This window comes from Camarhynchus parvulus, chromosome 10, assembly GCF_901933205.1.
Source record: "Camarhynchus parvulus chromosome 10, STF_HiC, whole genome shotgun sequence".
Lineage (NCBI taxonomy): Eukaryota > Metazoa > Chordata > Aves > Passeriformes > Thraupidae > Camarhynchus > Camarhynchus parvulus.
The window spans coordinates 6417345-6438159 of record NC_044580.1 but is presented as its reverse complement, the minus strand read 5'-3'; the positions used below and the strand labels follow the sequence as shown (position 1 = coordinate 6438159).

The window sequence follows — 20815 nt, the reverse complement described above, 5'->3', positions numbered from 1 at the left end:
TTTTTTATTGGTATTTGTCTCTGATGAGCTTATTCACAGTGCTCCTCTGTCTCATTTCTTAAACTAATCTAGCCAAATTTTATCAGCTTCCTCTCATATTATCTATACTGTGTTTTCTTGAGTGTCCCACTAAGATTAGAGTTCATCTTCCTTGGATACATATTTAAAAAAAGCTGCATAAAGTAGTTGCAAGACTAGATCAGGAATAATTTTTGCAATAGCACTGAAACTTCTCTCTCTGAGAATTATTTAGGCTAAATTATTATACAGAATATTTGCTTTTTCATGTCTACAAGATGTTGTTGACTGATGGTCATTTACTTAATTACATTGGTAATTGAAGTTCACATCCAACTGCCTTTTACCTGACAAATACCCAAAACTTTTAGTCATTAACATTCAAGTGCACCTTCTTTGTATTTGATGTTTTTTCCCCTTTGCTTCTATTAGCCCTCAGGGTGATTCACTTCTTCCCATATATTGTCTTGATTGTTTTTTCCCCATCTGATTTTTAGTAAATTATTTCAGCTTTGGGTCTAATGCTTAATGGAAAATATTAAAATTGCTTACACAGTCAAGCCACTGGTGACCTCCATGGAATGATGTGACCTTCCTCCCACTGTCTGTTGCTGTCTTCACATTCTCCCCAGTTTCATTGGTTATTTAATCTGTGGCTCATGGTCTTTGTTTAGCTGGATGTGACATGACTTAAAAAAAAGAAAACTATACCCAACACTACAAGAAATATGTAGAGAAAGGTAGACAGTGCTGGAAAACCTGTGGTATTGTCTTTATTGCAAACTGAAATTAATTATTGCTTTGCTCATGGAACCACATGAAATAACCTGTGATCCTTTTTTCCACCTTCATTCTATGTGGGTCTCACTTCTTCCTGTGTTCTCATTTCACACATTAAGCTGAAAAAGTCTTTATTTTCATATAATTTATGTGCTATAGCACTTTTTGCATTTTGTACACTTATGAGTCTAATTTCCATGTTGTTTTATCCACTTTTGCTTTAAGGAAATTCTGTTCAGAAACTCATGCAGTTAATAGTGTGAACACACATTTTTCCCCAGTGACCATTCCTTTTGTAATGATGCATGCAGGTTGTTTAGTTCCTCCAAAACACGTAGGAACGGCTGTGTGCTGATGACTCTCTGGTGCAGTGCGTTCTGAGTAAGATCTTTAACTATTTGTAGACCAGACTATACCCTTCTGCTCCAAAGCCTCGGGTTTATGCAGCTGTTGGTCACTGACAGTATAAGACCCTTGTCTACCCAGTGCTTCAGTCTGGAGCTGCAATGTGTACCCTGACATCGATGAAAGGTCATCTCTGGCAGAGATATCCTGGCCTCTGGCAGTTGCAAAGTCAGCAAACACTGAGGTTTGCTGCTGTCTGAGAGCCTTCCCAAAGCTTTGCTGTCCTGTGACCCACGGGCTCCTCACCCTTTGTGTGCACACCAGTAATGGAGAGGGGGAAGGCTCACATCAGCCCGAGTCACTGACTGCAATGTGCAGTAAAGGCAAATAAATTCCTGTTTCTAAAGAGCTGGGATGGAGAGTTGGGATTTGTTGGCATGTACTTCACATCTGTCACTGGCTGCAGGACAGGCAGCCGTGAAATAGATACTGCGGTGTCAAGGGCAGACACAGCGCTGGGCAGAAAAGGAAAGGCTTTTAGACAAGCCCTAGAAGGGACATCACAGAAAGGGTCAGGTTGGAGGCGACCCCCGTGGGTCCCCCGCTGGTCCGACCTCTCCCTGCTCAAGCCAGGGTCATCCCAGAGGCCACGGCACAGGATTGCGTCCAGCTGTGGGGTACCTGGGCAGCCTCATCCAGCGCTCGCTCGCTGCACAGTGAAGTTCTTTCTCAGGTCGGGTGGAACTTTCCGTGCATGTTTCTGCCCATTGCCTTGTGTCCCCTTCCCCAGCACCACCGAGCAGAGCCCGATCCATACTCTGACACCACCGCTTTACGGATTTACACACAACCGCCTAAATGCAGCAGCAGCGAAGGCAGCTAGGGCCGTGCCCGCGAGTCCATCCCGAGCAGCCCGGTGCCTCAGGAGCCCATCCCGGGCAGCCCGGTGCCCTCAGGAGCCCATTCCGAGCAGCCCATCCCGAGCAGCCCGCTGCCCTCAGGAGCCCGCCCTGCCCCCGGCCCGCCCCCTCCGCAGCCCGCGCTGTGGCGGCGCCGCCGCCCGGCAGGGGCGCGGCGGGAGGCGGGGCGCGCGCCGGCGCGGCTGCGCTTTGCGGGCGGCTGTAAAGCAGCGCCGAGTGTCGCGCTGCGCTGGGCAGGGAGCGGCGGGGGCTGCGCCACAACAGAGCGGGGCCCGCCCGGCGCAGCGGCCGCACCGGGACCGGACCGGGGGCAGCGGCCACACCGGCACAGCCAGGACGCTGCGGCCTCTCGAGGCGCACCGGGAAGCGCCGCGGGGTCACTGCGGCGCCCACCGGGGCCGCTTCTACCCCTCGGCCCTGCGCAGGGCGCCGGCGGCACCCGCCCCTTCCCCCGCGGCCTCGCTGTCTCAGGTACGGGGGGCGGCGGGGACCCCGCGGGTGGGGCCGGGGCCGGCCGGGGGCTCCCCCGCCCCGCGCCCTGACGGCAGCGCTGAGCCGCGGGGCTGTGCGGCGGGTGGGAACTTCACGCAGAAATGTATTTTTCCTTTTTTATTCAGCGCCTCGTTGACGCACAAAGCAGTGTCTTCACTGCGGGCAGCCGCAGCACTCTCTGGGGTTTTGTCACAAATTTGTCACAAATTTTCCCCTTAGGGAAATGAGTTTCTATTTCTGTGCGTAATAGCGTTTGTTATGACGTCATTTGTTTTGTTTGCGAAGTTAGTGTTCTCTTAACCTATGTTTAAAAAAAAAATCACCGTTTTCAGGTGTTTTTTGCCTGATGAACAAGGAAGTAACGTTCATTCAGAAATGTAGGCCAGGATCCTCAGAGGTACGTAGGCTTGTCACTGTTGCAATGGGCAGGTGCTAAGGGTATGTGCTTTATTAAGTGTCTGTGTTTCTGTGATAAGGGCTGAGCATGCATTCGTGGAATTTTTATGTTGTTTGAATGAGTTCTTCCATGGCTTAAAATGATTTTATTAAATCATAAGCAAGGTCTGGTTGCTTTAGCTGATTAAATGACCCTTAATTCTTGATACCCAAGTACTTCTCCAGAAGAGGACATAATGCAGGAGGTAAGAGTTTGCTGTCATTAGAATAATTTGATTCTAATGCAGTTATTTCAGAAACAAAAGGTTTGAACAAAAAGATAGTAATTGACTGCTCATTATGTAGATCTGGGTTTGTCATGGTATCTGTATTACAAACTATGAAAGGGAAGCTATGTTTTCAGTATAAGGTCTTTCCTTGTCTTTGTTGTAACTTTTAGAAAATTCCAAAGGTATATGAATGCTGGATACTTAGTAGAAAGCTTTTCCAGGAAAACTAATATTTAAATAGTTACAATGCTTTGCCAATGTTAAAATTGGAAATTACATCTTGTTGTTCACACATCCATAGTTCTTGCTGTCAGAACTGAGCAATTTAAGTGTTTTTGTACTTACTTTTTTGGATAAGGGGCTGTCTTGGGACAGAAAGGGAACAGAAGCAAACCTTGTTAGACAGGATGATCCTTGCTGATGTGCAAGGATTGACAGGGAAAGAAGTGATCTTGGTTTATTTGATAGAGTGAACATCTGGTCACCTGTCTGTGCACTCATCCACGATATAGAATCACCCATGGAACTCATAAGGTGGGAAAGGCTGTAGGAACATTTTATGGTTCACTTTAATTAAATAATAGTGTAGAAGGCACCAAGCTTTCTGTTTTAAAACTCTTGAAGTCTTGCATATTTAAAAATCTGGTGGTTTTTATTGATGGCTGAAGCCCTGGCAACTACAGATGAGATTTTGTCTGATATTGGGAGCTGGAGAGTGAACACCAGCTCACAGCACTCATGCATATTTTGCATGTCCTTTCAAAATATGGATGAGAACGTTCTGACCTCTCAGAAATATATCTTTTATGAAGCAATAGCTTTTGTTAAAGTGTATTAAGAGTGTATCTTAACAGGACGGTGACTCCAGTTTATATTTGAATTAGTAACTTTGTTGACCTACATAACCAGATCAGTTACAGCAGTTGATTTTAACTGGAGGTAGCTGTGTTGCAGTAACATTTAGCAGTTGCTGCTTTCTTTTTCCAAGATGTACAATCTTTCATTTCAGTTGTTTCTATTTCCTCTAATGGTGAGGACATTCTTTTGAGGTAGAAGTGATAGTTCTCTCCTCCATGCCTGATGGATTATAGAGGCTTGCATGTCAAGCAGTTGAATAAATAGGGAAAAATTGCGGGGGGAGTGATGATGGGATGGGGAACAGGATGATTTAATTCACAGGTAAACAATGGGGATAGGACAGAGACATGGATTTGCCATAGGCAGATGTTGTATAAGGGGTTCCTCATGGCTTTCCTGATGTGCAGTCTCCTTTAAGTGAGTTGTCAGCAAAAGTTTGGGTTGGTGAAAGAAACATTTTCTTTTCTTCCTTTCCTTCTGCCCCATTAGGGTTCTCTGCTAGGCCTGAGCCACCAAAAATCCCCACCAATCTGTACTTAACTTTGGAGGAAGTTCACTGGTTGAAGACTTCAGCTGAGGATACATTTTGTGTTTCTTACAAGAGCACTGTAAACTTTGGAAGCAGCTACACTGACAAAACTTAGGAGACTACAACTTTGAGTAATTATCCTATCCTTACCTTGTACATGTATCCCATACGATGTTACTCAATATGCATGTTTATAAATCTCTTTTCAACCTTACTGACTTGCAGACAGCCAAACCACTACAGATCTGGTGATAAAATAGGATTTTTTTTGTTGTTTTATGTCATTTATGCTATTTGGAAAAGGAATTGCCCTAAATTAAAATGATGTCTTCCTTACTGAGTGTTCACCAAGTGAAATCTGAGAAGGCTGGTTCATGGCTTTAGTAGCAAGAGGCCAGTAAGAGCTATTTGCTTCTGTCATTTTTTTTTCCCAATACGGTTTAGTCCTAATATTTGACTGCTGTTAGGTAAAATGTTTACTTTTGTCTCTGCTGGGTGCAGAGTGGAGAATTCAGCTGCAGTGTCCTTTCCCCTGAAACTGGCGGATCTGCTCAGTTTAGTATCTGTAAAATCCCCTACTTCTCATAGGTTTCCTGAAGAGCAGCATAAAACTGTCCTGATGGTTAATTTCACAAGTCTCACTTGAAAGGCTCTTAGTAGCAGCTGTGGCAAAGATCATGTTTAACTTTTGTCCTCAAAGCTTTATTGAGAAGTGTTTGCAAAATGTCACTACATCAAGAAGAATTACACATACCTCAAAGGTCAGAAATGCCAGGGGGACTAAGAAACAATTTTTAAAATAATTTTTGATGGCTGTGTATCTCAGAACTTTCCTAGCTGTCTTGGGAGGCAACATTTCTAGTTAAGATCTTAAGTTCAATAAAGAATTGCATTTTGTCATCACTTTATAAAGCTACAACTTTTTGTTCTGAAGTTCAATGCTGTTGTGTTTGTCTTGGAGTTCACTGAAGCTGAAACATTCCTGATTGCCAAATCATAATGCTTCTATCTTAAACCCATGATTTATATAGTGTTAATGTAGCTAACTGATTTAAGCCTAGGACATAGCAAAGAAATGTCTAGACTGAAAAATGTGCTTGTGAGCACCATTTTTGTCATATACACCTGCAATATCAAATACATTTCTGTCAAATCCATCCGCAAAGGCAGGCAGATTCCTTGTCCAGTTGAGTGTGTGCATGGTGATGCTTGATTCAGGCTGGGATTTCTTTGGGTGCCTTTATGGCCTTGGACTGACTCAGTGTGCTCAGGGGGGGCTCTGTGCAGCCCAGCTCCCCTGTGCTCAGGGGGGGCTCTCTGCAGCATTACTCTCAGCTGTTAACAGGAGGTGCGTCCAGCTGCACATGCCCTGTGGATTTTGTCTGTTCCAGCTGGAGGCAGGCCGTGGATCCTGTCCTGAAGAGCTCCTCTGTTTGTAGCTGTTGTGTGCTGGGTTCTGTTGGAAGAGGTGAGGCAGACATTTCAGCAGTCTCCCCTAGGAGTACAGTGCTGTTGAGTCTCAGAGGTGAATGGCAGCATGGCACCACAGAGGCATTCTGTAGCTGTCCCATAGGTGGCCTGATGTTTCTGTTACAAAGTAATTGCATAATGAGCTGAATTGACTTAGGCATCAGGAAGCAAACCTTGAAGGTCCCAGATGAATTTTTTGGGGGATAAAATTAAGGAGACTTTGCTGGTCCAGAGGTTGGATACTGTTTATTGCAGTACTTGATGGCACAGTTACTGGGATCTGACTTTGACGTGGCTTTGTGAAGGTTAGTAAGGGTAGTACTGTACCTGGAATAACATTGTTTCACTTCAAGAGTAGACTTTCCAAGGCATTGATGGTTCCTAGAATTGCCTGCAAGAGGTGGATAAGCCTCCCTGCATTGCTGTGGCTCATGTAGCTGTAGCAAAGCACAGGCAAACCCTTCTGTCTGGGCTGGGTGTAGTGGGCTGGCTTTGGGAGCCTGTAAGCAAGAACTTGTTTCCAGAACATGCAGTTAGTAACTCATACCATGTATGTTGTTCTGAATTACTGTACCTTTCTGTAAGGCAGAACATAAGTATTCTGCTCAGAGAATTCTCCAGTAATTTTGTCATTTAAAAATTGAGTCATCACTATGTCTGCATTAAAGCGCAGAAAGGAAATTGAGTGTGGTTTGCAATAGTATTTCATATTGTCCTGTGAATAAAGATACATAGTATCAATGCAAACACTATGGAATTTCAGATTCCTTTCTGATTGTTGCTGTTTTATAAAATGCATAGATCTTTAACTTATCTGTTGCTTTATTTTCTGTCAAAGATTAGAAGACCAATATGTAGGATGCTAAAATTTAGCAGTTAAAACAAGCTCTGGAAGAGCACTGTTTTTCTAATAAGGTGATAAAAAGTGAAGAAGAATGCAATAAAAATTTGAAATCTGATTGTACTTGTTTTCCTGTGGAAGGGAATATTAGATGTTTTGCTCCTTGTCACTTACTCTGCATTGGAGAGGCATACAGGTTGTCTCTCCTTGATAGAAATGCAATGAATAAGACAGAACTGCTTCTTTTAGGAAAATGAGTGGTAGTTTTTTTTGTGATCTGCTCAGTGAGTTCCTTATTTTGTTGGAGCAGCAGGGCATGATAGTGCTGAGGTTCAATCTCCATGGGATTGAGTTGGGGGTCCAACTCCTGAAGTGGCTCCTGAGCCTTTTGTCAGCTCCCAGTGTGTCAGGGCTGTGCAGGAATCAGCCTTGCTTGGCTGCCTGCCTGAGATTGGAAAGTAACAGTGCTTAAGTTTTCTCACTTTGCTGAAGGCCTTGTATGAATTTTATAACCTTTTTCATTTTCCTGTTTCTTGATATATATATAATGGAAAAGCTTTGCTGAAAGAATAAGAATACATCTTTTTAATGAGAGGAAAGAAAGGTTTTCTCATGAATTTAACAGTACGAGTATTAGCTTGTCAGAGTAAAAATAATGTTAAAAGTAAAATCTGATACAAGCTGCATATCCGAGAAGGGAATTCATTTTGAAAGTTAGTTGGGAGTTCAGTGACCATATGCAAAGAAAACAAGTTAGAACTGAATAAAGGGACAACAAATGCAAGGAGATTTTTTTTTTCTAGGTGGTGAAGGGGGTTGACTATATTCAGAATGTGGCTGAAAATACATTTTCAGGGTAATGATCTATTACATCACATGTATTCATCAACAAAGTTTATACCAAAAAACTGAGTTATATGTTGTGTAATGAAGCATTTTACTGTTTTATAGTGTTGTAATGCTATGTGCTTTTTGATTGCTTATATAGAAATTAATTATTAATGACCAAATTCTTTGCTCCATCTTATAACTGAAATATGTTTTGCTTTGATATGTGATCATAAACTTGCTGTAAAGACCTCTTTAACCTTTTTTTTTGACTTAGCTATTTCCAGGGACTTCCCAGTTTGCATGAATTTCCTTGCATGGCTGTATGTCTTGGAATGATTAATATCAATGGTTTTAAGTGGTGAAAAGAATGGATAAAAGTCATGTGCACTTCGTAATTCTAAACAGTCATGCACCTGAGAGGGGAGCTTAGAATAACTATTTATAGTTTTCAGGTAGCTGTCTTAACAGCTCTTCATCGAGTCATAGTGGCTTACAAGAGGATAGTAAATCAAAACTTTGAGAGGAAGCATGGGGGACTAAGTCAATAGGCAGATGTTTTGATTAGGAAGGGGGAACACTAATGCTGATTGAACTTACTTCATCTGCTGCTTTTTGAAAAAGCTTCTGAGGACTACTTTTAATTAGAAATAGATATTGTAGGAACTTCTAAATGTTTTAACAGCAGATGATCTCGTTCTAATGACTTAATTATTTGTATATTATTTTTGTAGTCCCTCTTAGATTTTTTCTTCTGTGCAGAAGAAAAATGGACATTTATGTCTAACCGCTGAAGATACTTTAAATGGACTGAAATCTAGTCCATCTTTTGTCTTTTTTTGGTCAATTTTTTTGTTTGAAAGTTTTTAATAGCATTTCTAAATAGTGAAGGAATGGATTATTTGTCATTGTTGATTGCTGTTGTTCACTTCAAACCCACTCCTGTTTAAGCTGTTGTGTAAGTTTGTAGTTGAAGGCAGCAGCTCTCCTGTGAGTCCTTCAGCCTCTCTACTGATTGGCAAAAATAGAGAGCTCCTGATTACTTGGTTGAATTTCCATGGTTGTAAGAGTAAAAATATACAAAATGTTTGAATCTATGATAACTGGCTAGTGTACGTAGGCTCCCTGTTGGAATAAAACAAATCCAGTAAATAATGTTTCAGATGCACTCATTTTCACTGTGATAATTTCAGGTTTTCATCATCTTACAGTAGTTTTTCATCATCTTACAGAGGTTTTTCAAAGTGTAAATGTCATTGAACTAATTTTTTGTTGTAACTTAAATAGCTATATCTGTATTTCAGCACAGTGGCTTCTGCACTAAAGTAAACAGAGCTTATGCAAGGTTAATCACATTCAGCATGCAGAATTTTCATACTGATGGAGATTCCTCCACTTTAGTTTAAAAATAAAAAGGGGGGTAGCACTCCAGTGAATAGAACAGAATCCTTTGTAGATCAGCCCTTGGTTGTGCTCACATAATGAGAAAATGTTCTGATTTTAATTTCTTATAAAAATTTGAGGGGTCAATTCTCTTTGATTCTGAAGTTATCATGTTAAAAGGACAGGAAACAGTTATGTACAGGCTGGACATGTAGTATATGTTGGCAAGTTATGACTGTGTTCAAAGACAAGCTTTCTAAATAAATTAAAAAATCCCCCCAAATTGAAATATTTTGTGGATTTTCTAAAAAAAACTTGTGCTGAAATACAGGGTTGTTGTGGGAGGGTCTGGGTTGTTTTTGGATTGGGGTGAAGACTGACTAGACTGCTACATAAAACAGTGGTGCATAAATAACAGAACTAAAAGGTGACCTTGGGAGGATGAGAAGAAGGACTATGTACTGCTCGTTCTGTGTGCTTGTGGAAGGTCTGAATGCTGCATTCCTGTCCTTTCTAGAAACTGGATAAAATGGAAGTCTTGGTCCTTATCTTTCCAAAGAAAGATGGTGCATGTGAGGGTATGGATGAGTATGGTGAGGACTGTTTAAGAGCTGGAGCTGAGAGGGATAGACAGCAGAACTCCACAGCTTTGGTAGGCTTTGTTTTCTAGGTAGACTTTTTGTACTCCTAATTTTTTCCAATTCTGCTACTTCTTTTTTTTCAGCCCTAAAGAAAAAGGTAGCCTTATATAGTACATTCCACTAAAACTTACTTCATCAAAGCACTACTTTTTTTTTACAGCAGTAAGAACCCCTTGTCTATACTGGCAAGAGGAGGTTTATTCCAACTTGCATGAATCTAGCTTTTGGCTTGCATGTGAGACAAGCCTATCTGCTGTAATACAGAGAACAACAACACTTTCTTATCAGAGGATATAGGCCTCATATTTAACAGTAGTTGTATAAATGTTTATAGGCTTTCCAGTGAGAACATTCAAATGGGGCTTTTCAGCTGGGGTTCTAGGATCCAAAAGGTTCTTGATCTCCAGAAAGATCCTGTCAACTTACAGCTTCTGTAGGTGTTAGCTGTGCAGCATTGATGCCTTTTGCCAAGTTTTTATCTCAGATTACATCATATGGAGTGTAGTAGTTGTTTATGGCTAGGAAGAGGACACGGGTTGCCTGGGATGATGCATCAGTTTATACCCATTGCAAACTGAAATAAGTAATTCTTTAGGGTCTGTTAGGAGCAGCTAGCTTACAGCTACTCCTGAAAGCATCAGTTTGTGAAACGGTCTAAAAAATTGTTATTTAAATCCCTTCTGTAGTCTCAGTCTTGTATTGATATGTTCTGTGAGGAAATAAATGAGTGTTAAATATTAGAACTGCATGTAAGGATGCATTAGCATTTTGCAGCGTTTGGAGATTCAGGCAGAGGATTATGGACCTGAGTAGGCAGGGCTGCTTAACTTGCCTCAGATCACAGAACCATCATAGACTGGTGTGGGTTGGAAGGAGCCTTGAAAGTCATCTACTGCCAAATTCCCTGCCATGGACAAGGACACCATCCACAAGACCACATTGCTTAAAGCCCAACTTTTCCATGAGCTCTTCCAGGAGGCATCCACAGCTTCTCTGGGCAGCCTGTTCCAGTGTCTCGCCACTGTCACAGGAAGAATTTCTTCCTCGTATCTAATCTAAACCTGCCCTCTTTTGGCTTGAAGCCATTCCCCTTGTCTTGTCTTTACATGACTTTGTCACCCTCTCAAGCTCTCTTGGAACCACTTTAGGTACTGGAAGATGCTGTAGTGTCTCCTTGGAGCCTTTTCTTCTCCAGGCTGAGCAACCCCAGTTCTCTCAGTCTGTCTTCATAGGACAGAAGCTCCACCCCTGGGAGCATCTCTATGGCCCTCTGTGGTCTTGCTCCAGCAGCTCCATGTCGTTATGCTGGGAGCTGCAGAGCAGGACATGTTAGTCCAGGTGGAATAGAGGGACAGTCCCCTCCCTTGACCTGCTGGCTGCACTTTTTTTTGAGCCAGTCCAGGATATGATTGACATTCTGTGCTACAAGCACAGTGTCAGGTCATGTAAAGCTTCTCATCCAGTAACACCCTCTGAAGTTCTTCCCAGAGCTGCTCTCACTCCTCTCTCTGCCCAGCCTGTATTTGTGCTTGGGATTGCCCCAGCCCAGGTGCAGGACTTGTGCTTGGCTTTGTGGAACTTTGTGAGGTTCATGCAGACCAGCCTGTCAGGGTACCTCTGGGTGGCTGTTGCTGCTGTTTCTAGAATAGCTCAGGTGTTTTTTGTGGCTTCATGCATATTCCCAGCTGTGCTGCTTAGGCAGCCTTATTCCACTTTGGACATTGTTGCAGATTTTCTTCAGCAGCCTTTTGGTAGCTCAGCACAACTTGCTGTAAGCTGTCAGATATCTACTATAGCCTTATTCAGCTGAGGCATTAAAAACCTCTGATATTAGTTACAGAAAAGAGTTCCAGTAGTTATCACAGTGGGAACCAAATTGTTTCATCATTCCCTTTTGGGAATTGAAACCAAAGGCAGAGATGGCAGATGCAGCAGAGTGAACATGGATCTGTTACTGAGGTTACTGTTGTCTGTGTCTTCCAGTACAAAAGTGCTTCTTTGAGGCTCATGTTATACATTGGCAGCTTTATATTTTTGCAGGGAGGGGAAGCTGCCCAATAGCGACTGCTAAGGGAACATATGCTGTGATGTACTCAGTTTCTGTCGTAGGGTAAGAGTCAAAAGTGCATGGACTGAAAATAGCTTTTACACTGTACTGCTAATGTGTGGTGGTTTTTAAAGGAGACTCAAGGTAATAAATGGATTTTTATATACTTTGCCCCAAAATAATAACAGTTCGAAATCTCTCATGTTTCATTCCTTTTCATGTCAGAAAAGAACGATGAGTTCCAAGTAACTGACTTTTGTAGCTCAGCTGACACCATACAACCCCATGTATTGTGTTGAGCTATTTACTGTCCATGTGTTCTGCTGCAGGGGAAGATACAGGCCTTATTTAATAAGCAGGCATTTTAGCTGATGGCTATGGGAGCTATTTAGCCAAAATTCAAGTAACTTCTATAAGCAGTAGCCTGTAACTGCCACGCTTAAGTATCAGTAAGGCAGACATCATTGGTTTTGCAGGTGACATACACCAGTATTTGCTCTGTGAGAGTGATAATGTTTTCACTGACCATAAGAACTTAAAGAACTCTGTCTTAATGAAAAATTACATTGTCAAGGAGTATTTTTAATACTTTGAAACAGTTGTATTTTGGTTACTGTTGTTTTACCATTCCCACTGGGGGATTAGTCCTAGCAGTAAATGGGTTTTCTCTTATTTTAGCTTTGCTTTTGAAAAAATCTAATGCTTCTTTTCTTGATGCTTATCTGTTTTGTTTTCTAGGCCTTTCTTAAATCTTTCCATGTCTAAATGGACTCCTGAATGTAATATAGTTTATACTCTAAAAGCGGATATGAAGAGTGAAGTTCCTTCTGATGCACCAAAGAGACAGGAGAGTCTGAAGGGGATCCTCTTGAACCCTGAGCCTATTGGGGAGGCCAAAAGCTTCACTGCAGAAGTTGAGATGATTGCCAGTAAAGTAGGGAATGAGTTCTCTCACTTGTGTGGTGATTCTCAAAAGCAAAAGGACATGAATGGCAACCATACAGACCAAGAGAAAGGTATTGTGGTGCGAAAAAAACGCAAGAGCCAGCAGGCTGGTCCTTCATACACTCAAAACTGTCCTGATAAAGAAAATAAAGGAATCTTAGGATTGAGACAGCATCTAGAAACACAGAGTGAAGACAATGATTCTTCTTTTAGTGACTGTATCTCATCGCCTTCATCTAGCTTGCATTTTGGAGACTCTGACACAGTAACATCTGATGAAGAAAAGGATGCTCCTGTGAGACACCCTCAGGCAGTGCTGAATACTCCAAGTAGAACTCACAGTGCAAGGTCACAAAAGTGGCCTCGGACTGAGGCAGACTCTGTACCTGGGTTATTGATGAAAAGGCCCTGTTTTCACAACAGTTCTTTAAGAAGACTTCCATATAGGAAGAGAGCTGTGAAAACAAGTTCATCACAGCGGACACAGAACCAAAAAGAACGAATTTTAATGCAGAGGAAAAAGCGGGAAGTGTTGGCTCGAAGAAAGTATGCTTTACTCCCCAGTTCCAGCAGCTCCAGTGAGAATGATCTCAGTACTGAATCTTCTTCCAGTTCATCTACTGAAGGGGAGGAGGACTTGTTTGTGTCACCTGGTGAAAACCACCAGAATAGCACAGCTGTTCCTTCAGGTAAAACTAAATTCCTGAGGTATTTTGTATTAGTTACCTTTCATTGTGTATAATAGACTTCTGTAGAAGTCCTTTACAGCAGTTTTTGAGGTTAATATTACAGATTGACTTACTGCAAGTACTGTGAGCACTGCAACATAAATTCTTGATGGGATAAGTAATTTAGATCTTAGTACATTCAAATCTAAAATCTTGAATGTAAAAGTTAATGGCTTCTACAGCACATAATGGAAGTTGCTCAGTCTGATTAGTCACATGCTGCTGAGTTGAACCATTTTTATTGTTTTAGCGGTTGAATTGTGTTAAAAATCTAGCTTTGAACTGATTGTGGTAATAATTCTATTTTCAGAATGTAGAAATATCGGCTAATATTTTACTGTTCTTGAAAATTTAGAAAAATATGAAGAAAAAAGTCCATTCTTATACGAGCTGAAATATGAGTCAATTGAAGGTAGCTTTAGTACTGTGACAATGAGAGAAAAGTATTGTATATATACCAAATGTTTTACCAAGATAAACTCAATGCAAGGCAGGTGGTTTACACAGTTAGTTTTCTAATATGCCTTGTCACAGTATCTGAATCCTTGAGTGCTTGGAGGAAGACTTTTTGGGGGATGTTTTTGTTTAGTTTGGTTTGTTTTGGGTGTTTTTCCTGGTTTGTTTGTTTGTTGTGGTTTTTTTTTTAATTGGCAGATTTTTTTGGACTTCCTTTTGTGTTAAATTTGCCAAGTGAAAGTAGTTGTGCATTCTGGTTTAGTTCGGCTTTTTAGAGAGCATGGGGAAAAAGAACACAGCATGGTGTTAATCTGGGCAACCATGTGTTTTATCTAGTGACAAATATGTTTTAATAAGTGAAACCATATCTCGGGCTGTGCTGATCATTCCTCTAAGAAAATGTGGCTGAAAATACAAGAACAGGTTAAAAAAAAGTGTGAATGTTCATTCATTCAGGGCAGGATTCATGCTTGAACAGAACCAGAGTACTAAAGTCTAGATTATTGCTTGTTACTCATTGCAGTAGGAAATAATGTCTGTGATGTTTAAATACAAGAAGTAAAATCTGTAATGCTAAAGTTTTACTTCTGCAGTGCTAGGGCTGGGCATATATAACTGAAACAGAAGAATTATTGCATAGCCTTAATTATCTTAATGCATCTTTGTGGGAATAGAAATTGATTAGGCCTAAAAAGTTACATTTGACATGCATGTGTAACCATATAGAAGAATAGGATTTGTAAATAATAAATAATGGGGATATGCATACATTTATATGAAAAGCCAGTTTGAGAAACCACTGTATTAACACATTTGTTTCCAAGTTAGTGGTTTCTTACCATTTTCAGAGAGGGTGGAGTTTTATGTAACTAAAATGATGTAGGATCAGTAACAGCTCTCCTTCCACACAGATGTGGAAAAGTCCAATGGATCAATTTTTATACCACATAAAAAGCACTGTTAATTAATGAAAGTGTCTATTTCATGTCATGAATGAAGAAAACCGATTAGTTCTGCACCAGTAATTTTAGATGAGAATACTGACATGAGTTGTAGCTGAAAGAAGGTCTGCTGTAAAGATTGTGTCCTGTTCATTCCTGTACTCCAGGACCAACACTTGCAGGGAGCTGAAAAGTGATTCTGGCTTAGTGTGTGTGAATACTGTGGGGGTTTTTCCAGTGGAAATATATATTGATGGAAAGGAATTTGAGCATTTTGTTTACATTGCAGATATAATGGGAAGTTGAGCAGACACCCTCTGTGAAAGTGTCCTATTTTTAGCAAGATGAAAATGTGATTAACATTTTTGGTAGCTTTGTGCTGTTATATAAGGCATTTCTGGTTATTGAGTTAATTAGGACAGAAATGGGGGCAGCTGGAAAACAGCTATGCAACTTGTCTGTGTAGTGAGCAAGCATGATGGGGTTTCTGTATGAGGAAAGGCTTGTATTGATAGTAATGTACATGAGCTTGTTAATGTTAGGGAGAATTTTTTTGCTCTATATATCTGTTGAATTTACAGTGTGCTGAAGGACAAATATCTTCTGCTAAGAATATGAGGCCTGGAGCATATATGTAAAGGTGCTAGAGGACAGACTTAGGAAAGGAGGAGAATAATAATTGGAAAAGAAAACACAGTTTAAAAAGATGTAGCAAAACCTCATTTTTTTAAAAAGCAGGTTTCAAAGTGATGTGATTAGTCTTGTAGCCTACATAATAGCAATTTGTATTAAGGATATTGCAGAAAATATTTCTTTGCTTTGAATGTTGATGTTAGCTAGAGATACAGTGCATTTAAAGAGCTAGCAAGTTAAATTAGTTTGGACTGTTCTGATAACAATTTTTCTGATGGTTGCAAGAAATTAAAGTAACAGACCTTTTTAACCGAAGAAGTATTTAGTAAGTTCTTATCATTAATAAAATTAACTTGGCTAATTTTGGAAAAATCATGTTAATGGAGATGTGAAGGGGTGGTTGTTTGTTTAACAAAACCTTTACCAAGAAAACAAATAGCATTATATTGGGTTTTTCCTCCTGTTCTGTGAACCTGGTGTGTGAGAGTGTGCACAGTACATCCTGACACCTGGGACTGGATGATATTGTTGTACCAGCTGTGTGCCATAGAAGGAATTGTTCTCCTTGCATCTGGGATGGGCAGCTGAAGCTCGTTCATGGGAGACAGGAGCTGGGGGCACAAGGCCAGCATGGAACCAGCTGGGTGCAGTTTAATGATCCTTGCAGCTGGAGGTGCAGGTGCTTACAGGGTGTATGTTCTAATTGCAGTGTTGATCACTTGGTTTCAATTGCAATTAAAATGACAGAAGGCAGGATTTTTGCTGGGAGACATGAATTTTGATTCTGTGTTTTGTTTAGGTAGTGCAGAACCTTTTCTCTAACCCTGTACACACCATCAGAAATAATCCTCATCCACCTTTGCCTATGAAAGGTGGCAAAATTCAACTTTTGCTGTTGTTGGATCTCCTATGTTGTAATGCAAATGTTTTGCTTCTGCAAGAATTTGATTTTCATCTTGGATCTAAAGGATTGGAGCTGCCCTTTGGAGGCAGTCTGTGGAGGGAAATCTAGCGAAAGCTCAAATCGAACAATTTTTTAACCTTACATACTCCGATTTGTCAATAAAGCAGAACTCTGGAAAAGGGCAAAGTGTTGCTAGAAAAAACAAGCTCTGTGGAGTTTTGCATTGTCATAAATTGTTCACCTAATAACTTACCATTCCTTTGGGGTCTGATGTGTTATTTTATGTTTTTGAACAACTAATGCTAGACAGGTTTTTCTTTTCTTTAAATCTAATGCTGATGAGAAGCTGCTCCAAATTTCCAAAGCTGCTTAGAATAAGACAGTGTTTATTCACTACTGTCATCTTAATTCTCTAACATTTGTTGTCTGTCTCCCAAAAAAACATTGAATATAGACATTAAATATTTTACAAGCCAGAGGCTGGTGAAAACGTTAAGCAAATACTGCTTCATGCTCAGATTATTTTAACAGGTTTAAGATAAACAGGTATTAAGTGGAAGTGAGCTGCCTGTTGTTAAAGTTGATTATTTTTCAGTTACTTAATCCCTCCTACAAACTACAGCATGCAGTCCTTTTCTCGCACCAACTGATGCAGCAGATAATTCCAACCTTTTATCTCAATAGCATTAGTGGATAAGGAAGGGTATAAGTATCCTGTTTACCATGCTGCTTACTGGAGAAGAACTGAGAAGTGGTGAGGAAAGGAGCACCTGGCTTTGTGAGCAGTGGACATTAATCAGTGTTGCTATATCCATCTGCTGTGGATTGGGGCTTTAAATAGCTACCGTAATAGAAGTTAGTGTGGCATTCACTTCAGCCCTGCTGCAGCTTTCTGTGCTGAAAAGATGCTGTTTGTAGGTTTGGCTTGTTGTGGCATTGCCTATAGGACTAGTTTTAGTGCAGGCTTAAAAACAGTTAGTACAAGTTTGAATTAGCAAGGCTCATAGTTAGACAAAATCCCCTAAACTGTGGTTGACTGTCTTTTCCACCAGGGTGCAGACTCCCAAGCAGTTTGTGTGCTTTGGAAATTTTTTCCCATCATGCACAGCTATTGAAGGTATATTCCAAGTAAGTCTCAGGTACAAAAAAACTGTCATCACACAACCCTAAGGTAATAGGCAGGTTCTTGCCAGAATGTTGACAGCACTAAATCTTAGTTACAATTAAGCCTTTCTTTTCTTAGCAGGATTTTATGAGTAGAATGGCTCTGGATTTCTATAAGTAGAATCAATGTAATGCAATCTGTAAGTAGCATAATACAAAATTTGTACTACCACTAAGTTAAAATTTCTAATCACCTGGACCTTCTGCAGATCAAATCTTAACATGTGGTTTGCTTTATCAACCTGACAATCATAATCTAGATTCAAAAACCATTTAAAAGAACATGAGTCACTCACTCAGTCCTCAGAGGAAGCAGATGATGACAGAGGTGTCCCTTGCCCCAGTGACAGGAGGGGGTTGCATTTCTGGTCCAGGTTCCCACTTGGGGCTTGGAGCTGCTGGATTTTCTGGCCAGTGCTCTGGGTGCTGTCAGCTCCCCTGCACTGTGGCACGCTCATCAACAGCCCCTGCTTGGCCTCCTGCAGGACCTTCAAGGCCACCAGGGGAAGGGAGTGACTGTCCTGGCACCCAGGAATCTTCAGACATCTAGGGAGGGAAAGGACAAATGTGTTTGGTCTGTCTACTTGGTTCACATGACTTTCAGGGCCTGAGAACGAGAGCAAAGCCACAAATCCGTGACGCAGAGGATGGCTGCTCATACAGGGATGTTGTTCTGCTCTGTCAGGCTCAGGGCAGGGCTGCCAGCCATACCTAGTCCAAGACATTGGAGAGGTAAAGGAGACAGTACTCACTCATACTGGCAGCGTATTATTTTATCCATTTCAAGCTGAATTACTGTCCAAGTCATTATCTTTAATTCACAAGCATAAATGACTGTAGAGGCACATAGTCCCACATTCAACACACTTATTGACAGCTGAGCAATGACGGGACAAGAAAGTGTGCTCTGACATCCGAGACATTTTTGTGGATGCTGGGTGGTGTGAGAGCTTTTAGTTCACATTTGTAGCCTGAATTTCCTGCTCTGACTGCACAGTGGTTTTGCCTGCTGCAGCTGGCAGAGAGAACATGTGCCTGAGTGGGCTCTTGGTCTGATCCAGTGCAAGCCTGGAACTCAGGATAAGGCACCTCTCTCACTGGAACTTGACTGCTGATTTAAAATCTCTTCTGGTTTCACTTAAGAGTTGATCAGACTGCCTCATTTGAAATTGTGTATTGAAAAATGCTTCTGTTATCTTACATGTAATATTCAGACTGGTTAAACTCCATGTTAATTGCAAAACAGATGTGAAAATACCCTCTGAGAATGACGACAGTCAGCCAAACATAAATTTGAGTATTACACCAGTGTTATTTATGCCCTTGGTGGGGTACTTGGGATGATGATTAATTAATCTTGGAGTTATGCCATAGTCTTTTAAATAGTAGCATAATTATATATATTATACATGTTATACTGTGCAAAGCTTAGTCTCTTGCTTACAACTTCTGGATTATTAAAGTATTTGATTCTAAAGCAGAAAGTTGGTCTATCACTGGCACATAGCAATTTCTGTTGTGAAGTAATCTTACAACTTTCTAGGGAAAATATGTCATTTACTGGCCTAAGTATTGAACTTTAGAGTCCAATATTATATTTATTTTATTATAAAAGTCATATTCTGCTTACAAAGGCACTTTATTATGACAGATTTACTGGTTTTGTGAGGTAAGGCCTGGATGAGAGTGTGGTTTTATTTTTAAGGGAGGGTTATAGTTTTACCTATATTCAGATTTGGATTCAAGCTTGTGCAGTTTATCCCTTCCCCTAGGCCAGCTGAGCATTAGGTTTCCATCATAGAAAAGGTTTTTAACAGAGGGGAAAAAACTTTTGTGAAGAAGTTGCCGATTATTTCTGATTAATAGTCACGTGCAGACCTTAATTACTAATGGCTATTGAAAGGTCTGAAAGGGAAATGCAAAACTTGCAAACTGAAATTTGGTGTCTTGTGTGCACTATAAAATACTATTTGTAGATGTGAGAAGGAAAAAAACACCTCAGATTCTGTGGAAACTATTAAAATCCTTGCTTTGATTTTCAAGAGAAGTTTTGTTTTTAAGAAGCTCACTTGAAATGCATACTGAGTCTTTCAGTGGTGGCCCAAAGGTTAATTTACTCACAAATAACTAGAGTATAATTTTCTTGATGTGTTCTGTGATTCAGAAGATGACAGAGAAATAATGTGTGCCTGCAGGAGGATGATTTTCTGTTTGTTTTGTAGCCATAGGTATTATTCTGAAAGTAGTACACAATACATCTCTTCCATCTGTGTAGCTGTGTTGCTGTCAGCAGTCCAGTGACTCTCCCTTGAAGCGAGATAACCCTCAGGAGCTGCAGGAATAGTGTAGTTGACTCTGTAATTATCCAGATTTAACTGCCTTCTTACAGCTTCAGTCAGTCAGGGGATGCATTGATGTGTAAGCTATTCATGCTTTAAATTTTGCTTGAAGTTCTTTACAGACAGATGACTGGCCGGTGATTGGTATGTGCTAAAAAAAAAAGTGAATTATACTGTATCATGGTGGACTGTATAAAACAACTACATATTTAGATAGTTTAGAGAAGTTTTCCTGCTTAATTTTGAAGAAGGTATTGGTTCCTTGTATAGGAAAGTACTTCATGGGATGAAAACATCAGTTGAGCTTTTAACTTAGGCAGATGTTTTTAGAAGCACAAACAGTAGGAAATTGCATGTCTCTGAACTGTTTTCACACAAGTTCTGAGAACTAATTTTGTTGCCCACTACTTCCAGTTGCTAGAGTTTTGTTAGTATCAGTATTTGGAAGCATCACTCTTTGCAACTTCAGCCAGCAATCTTTCTGAGATAAGTATGGTCAGAAACAAAGGCCTTTGGAAAATAGCTAATGCAGTTTGGGTTGTTTTTGAAGCAGAAAAACTGATAAAATAAAAATGAATAATCTTTCTCATTGGGTAAAGCAGCTGAGAACAGTCAGTGCATACAAGATGGAAGTATTGACTTGAATGAGACCAAATTCTTCAAGCACTTCCTTGAGGCAATTTGCAGAAACCAAAATGATAGTTAGTGATTTCTGAGCTATACAGCTCATTTTTTTAGTTCTTTTGTGCTCAGTGAATAATCCATAGCTCCATTTAAGTCTTGTAGATGGCTCAGACTTGTCACTGCCAGTGTTGCAGCTCTACAGAAGTATTTCATGTGTCTGCTTGTTAGGCTGGAGCTGTAACCATTATTCCTGAAGTGGAAGTT

At 40.6% G+C, this 20815-nt stretch overlaps 1 protein-coding gene across 6 annotated transcripts in view; it reads left to right on the top strand.

The window, feature by feature from the left end:
- The first annotated feature begins 2286 nt into the window (after positions 1-2286).
- The window catches only part of RNF111 (ring finger protein 111), a 43385-nt gene continuing 24856 nt past the window's right edge, over positions 2287-20815 (top strand). For 4 of the 6 annotated variants that reach the window (XM_030955243.1, XM_030955241.1, XM_030955244.1 and 1 more), the window contains exons 1-2: positions 2411-2534; positions 12556-13451. In XM_030955243.1, the coding sequence (XP_030811103.1) occupies positions 12575-13451 (877 nt within the window). In that variant the 5' untranslated portion in view covers positions 2411-2534; positions 12556-12574. Of the gene's footprint in view, positions 2535-2887; positions 2953-12555; positions 13452-20815 lie in introns of all 6 variants that reach the window. The other 2 variants (XM_030955240.1, XM_030955245.1) reach the window with 2 other exon arrangements.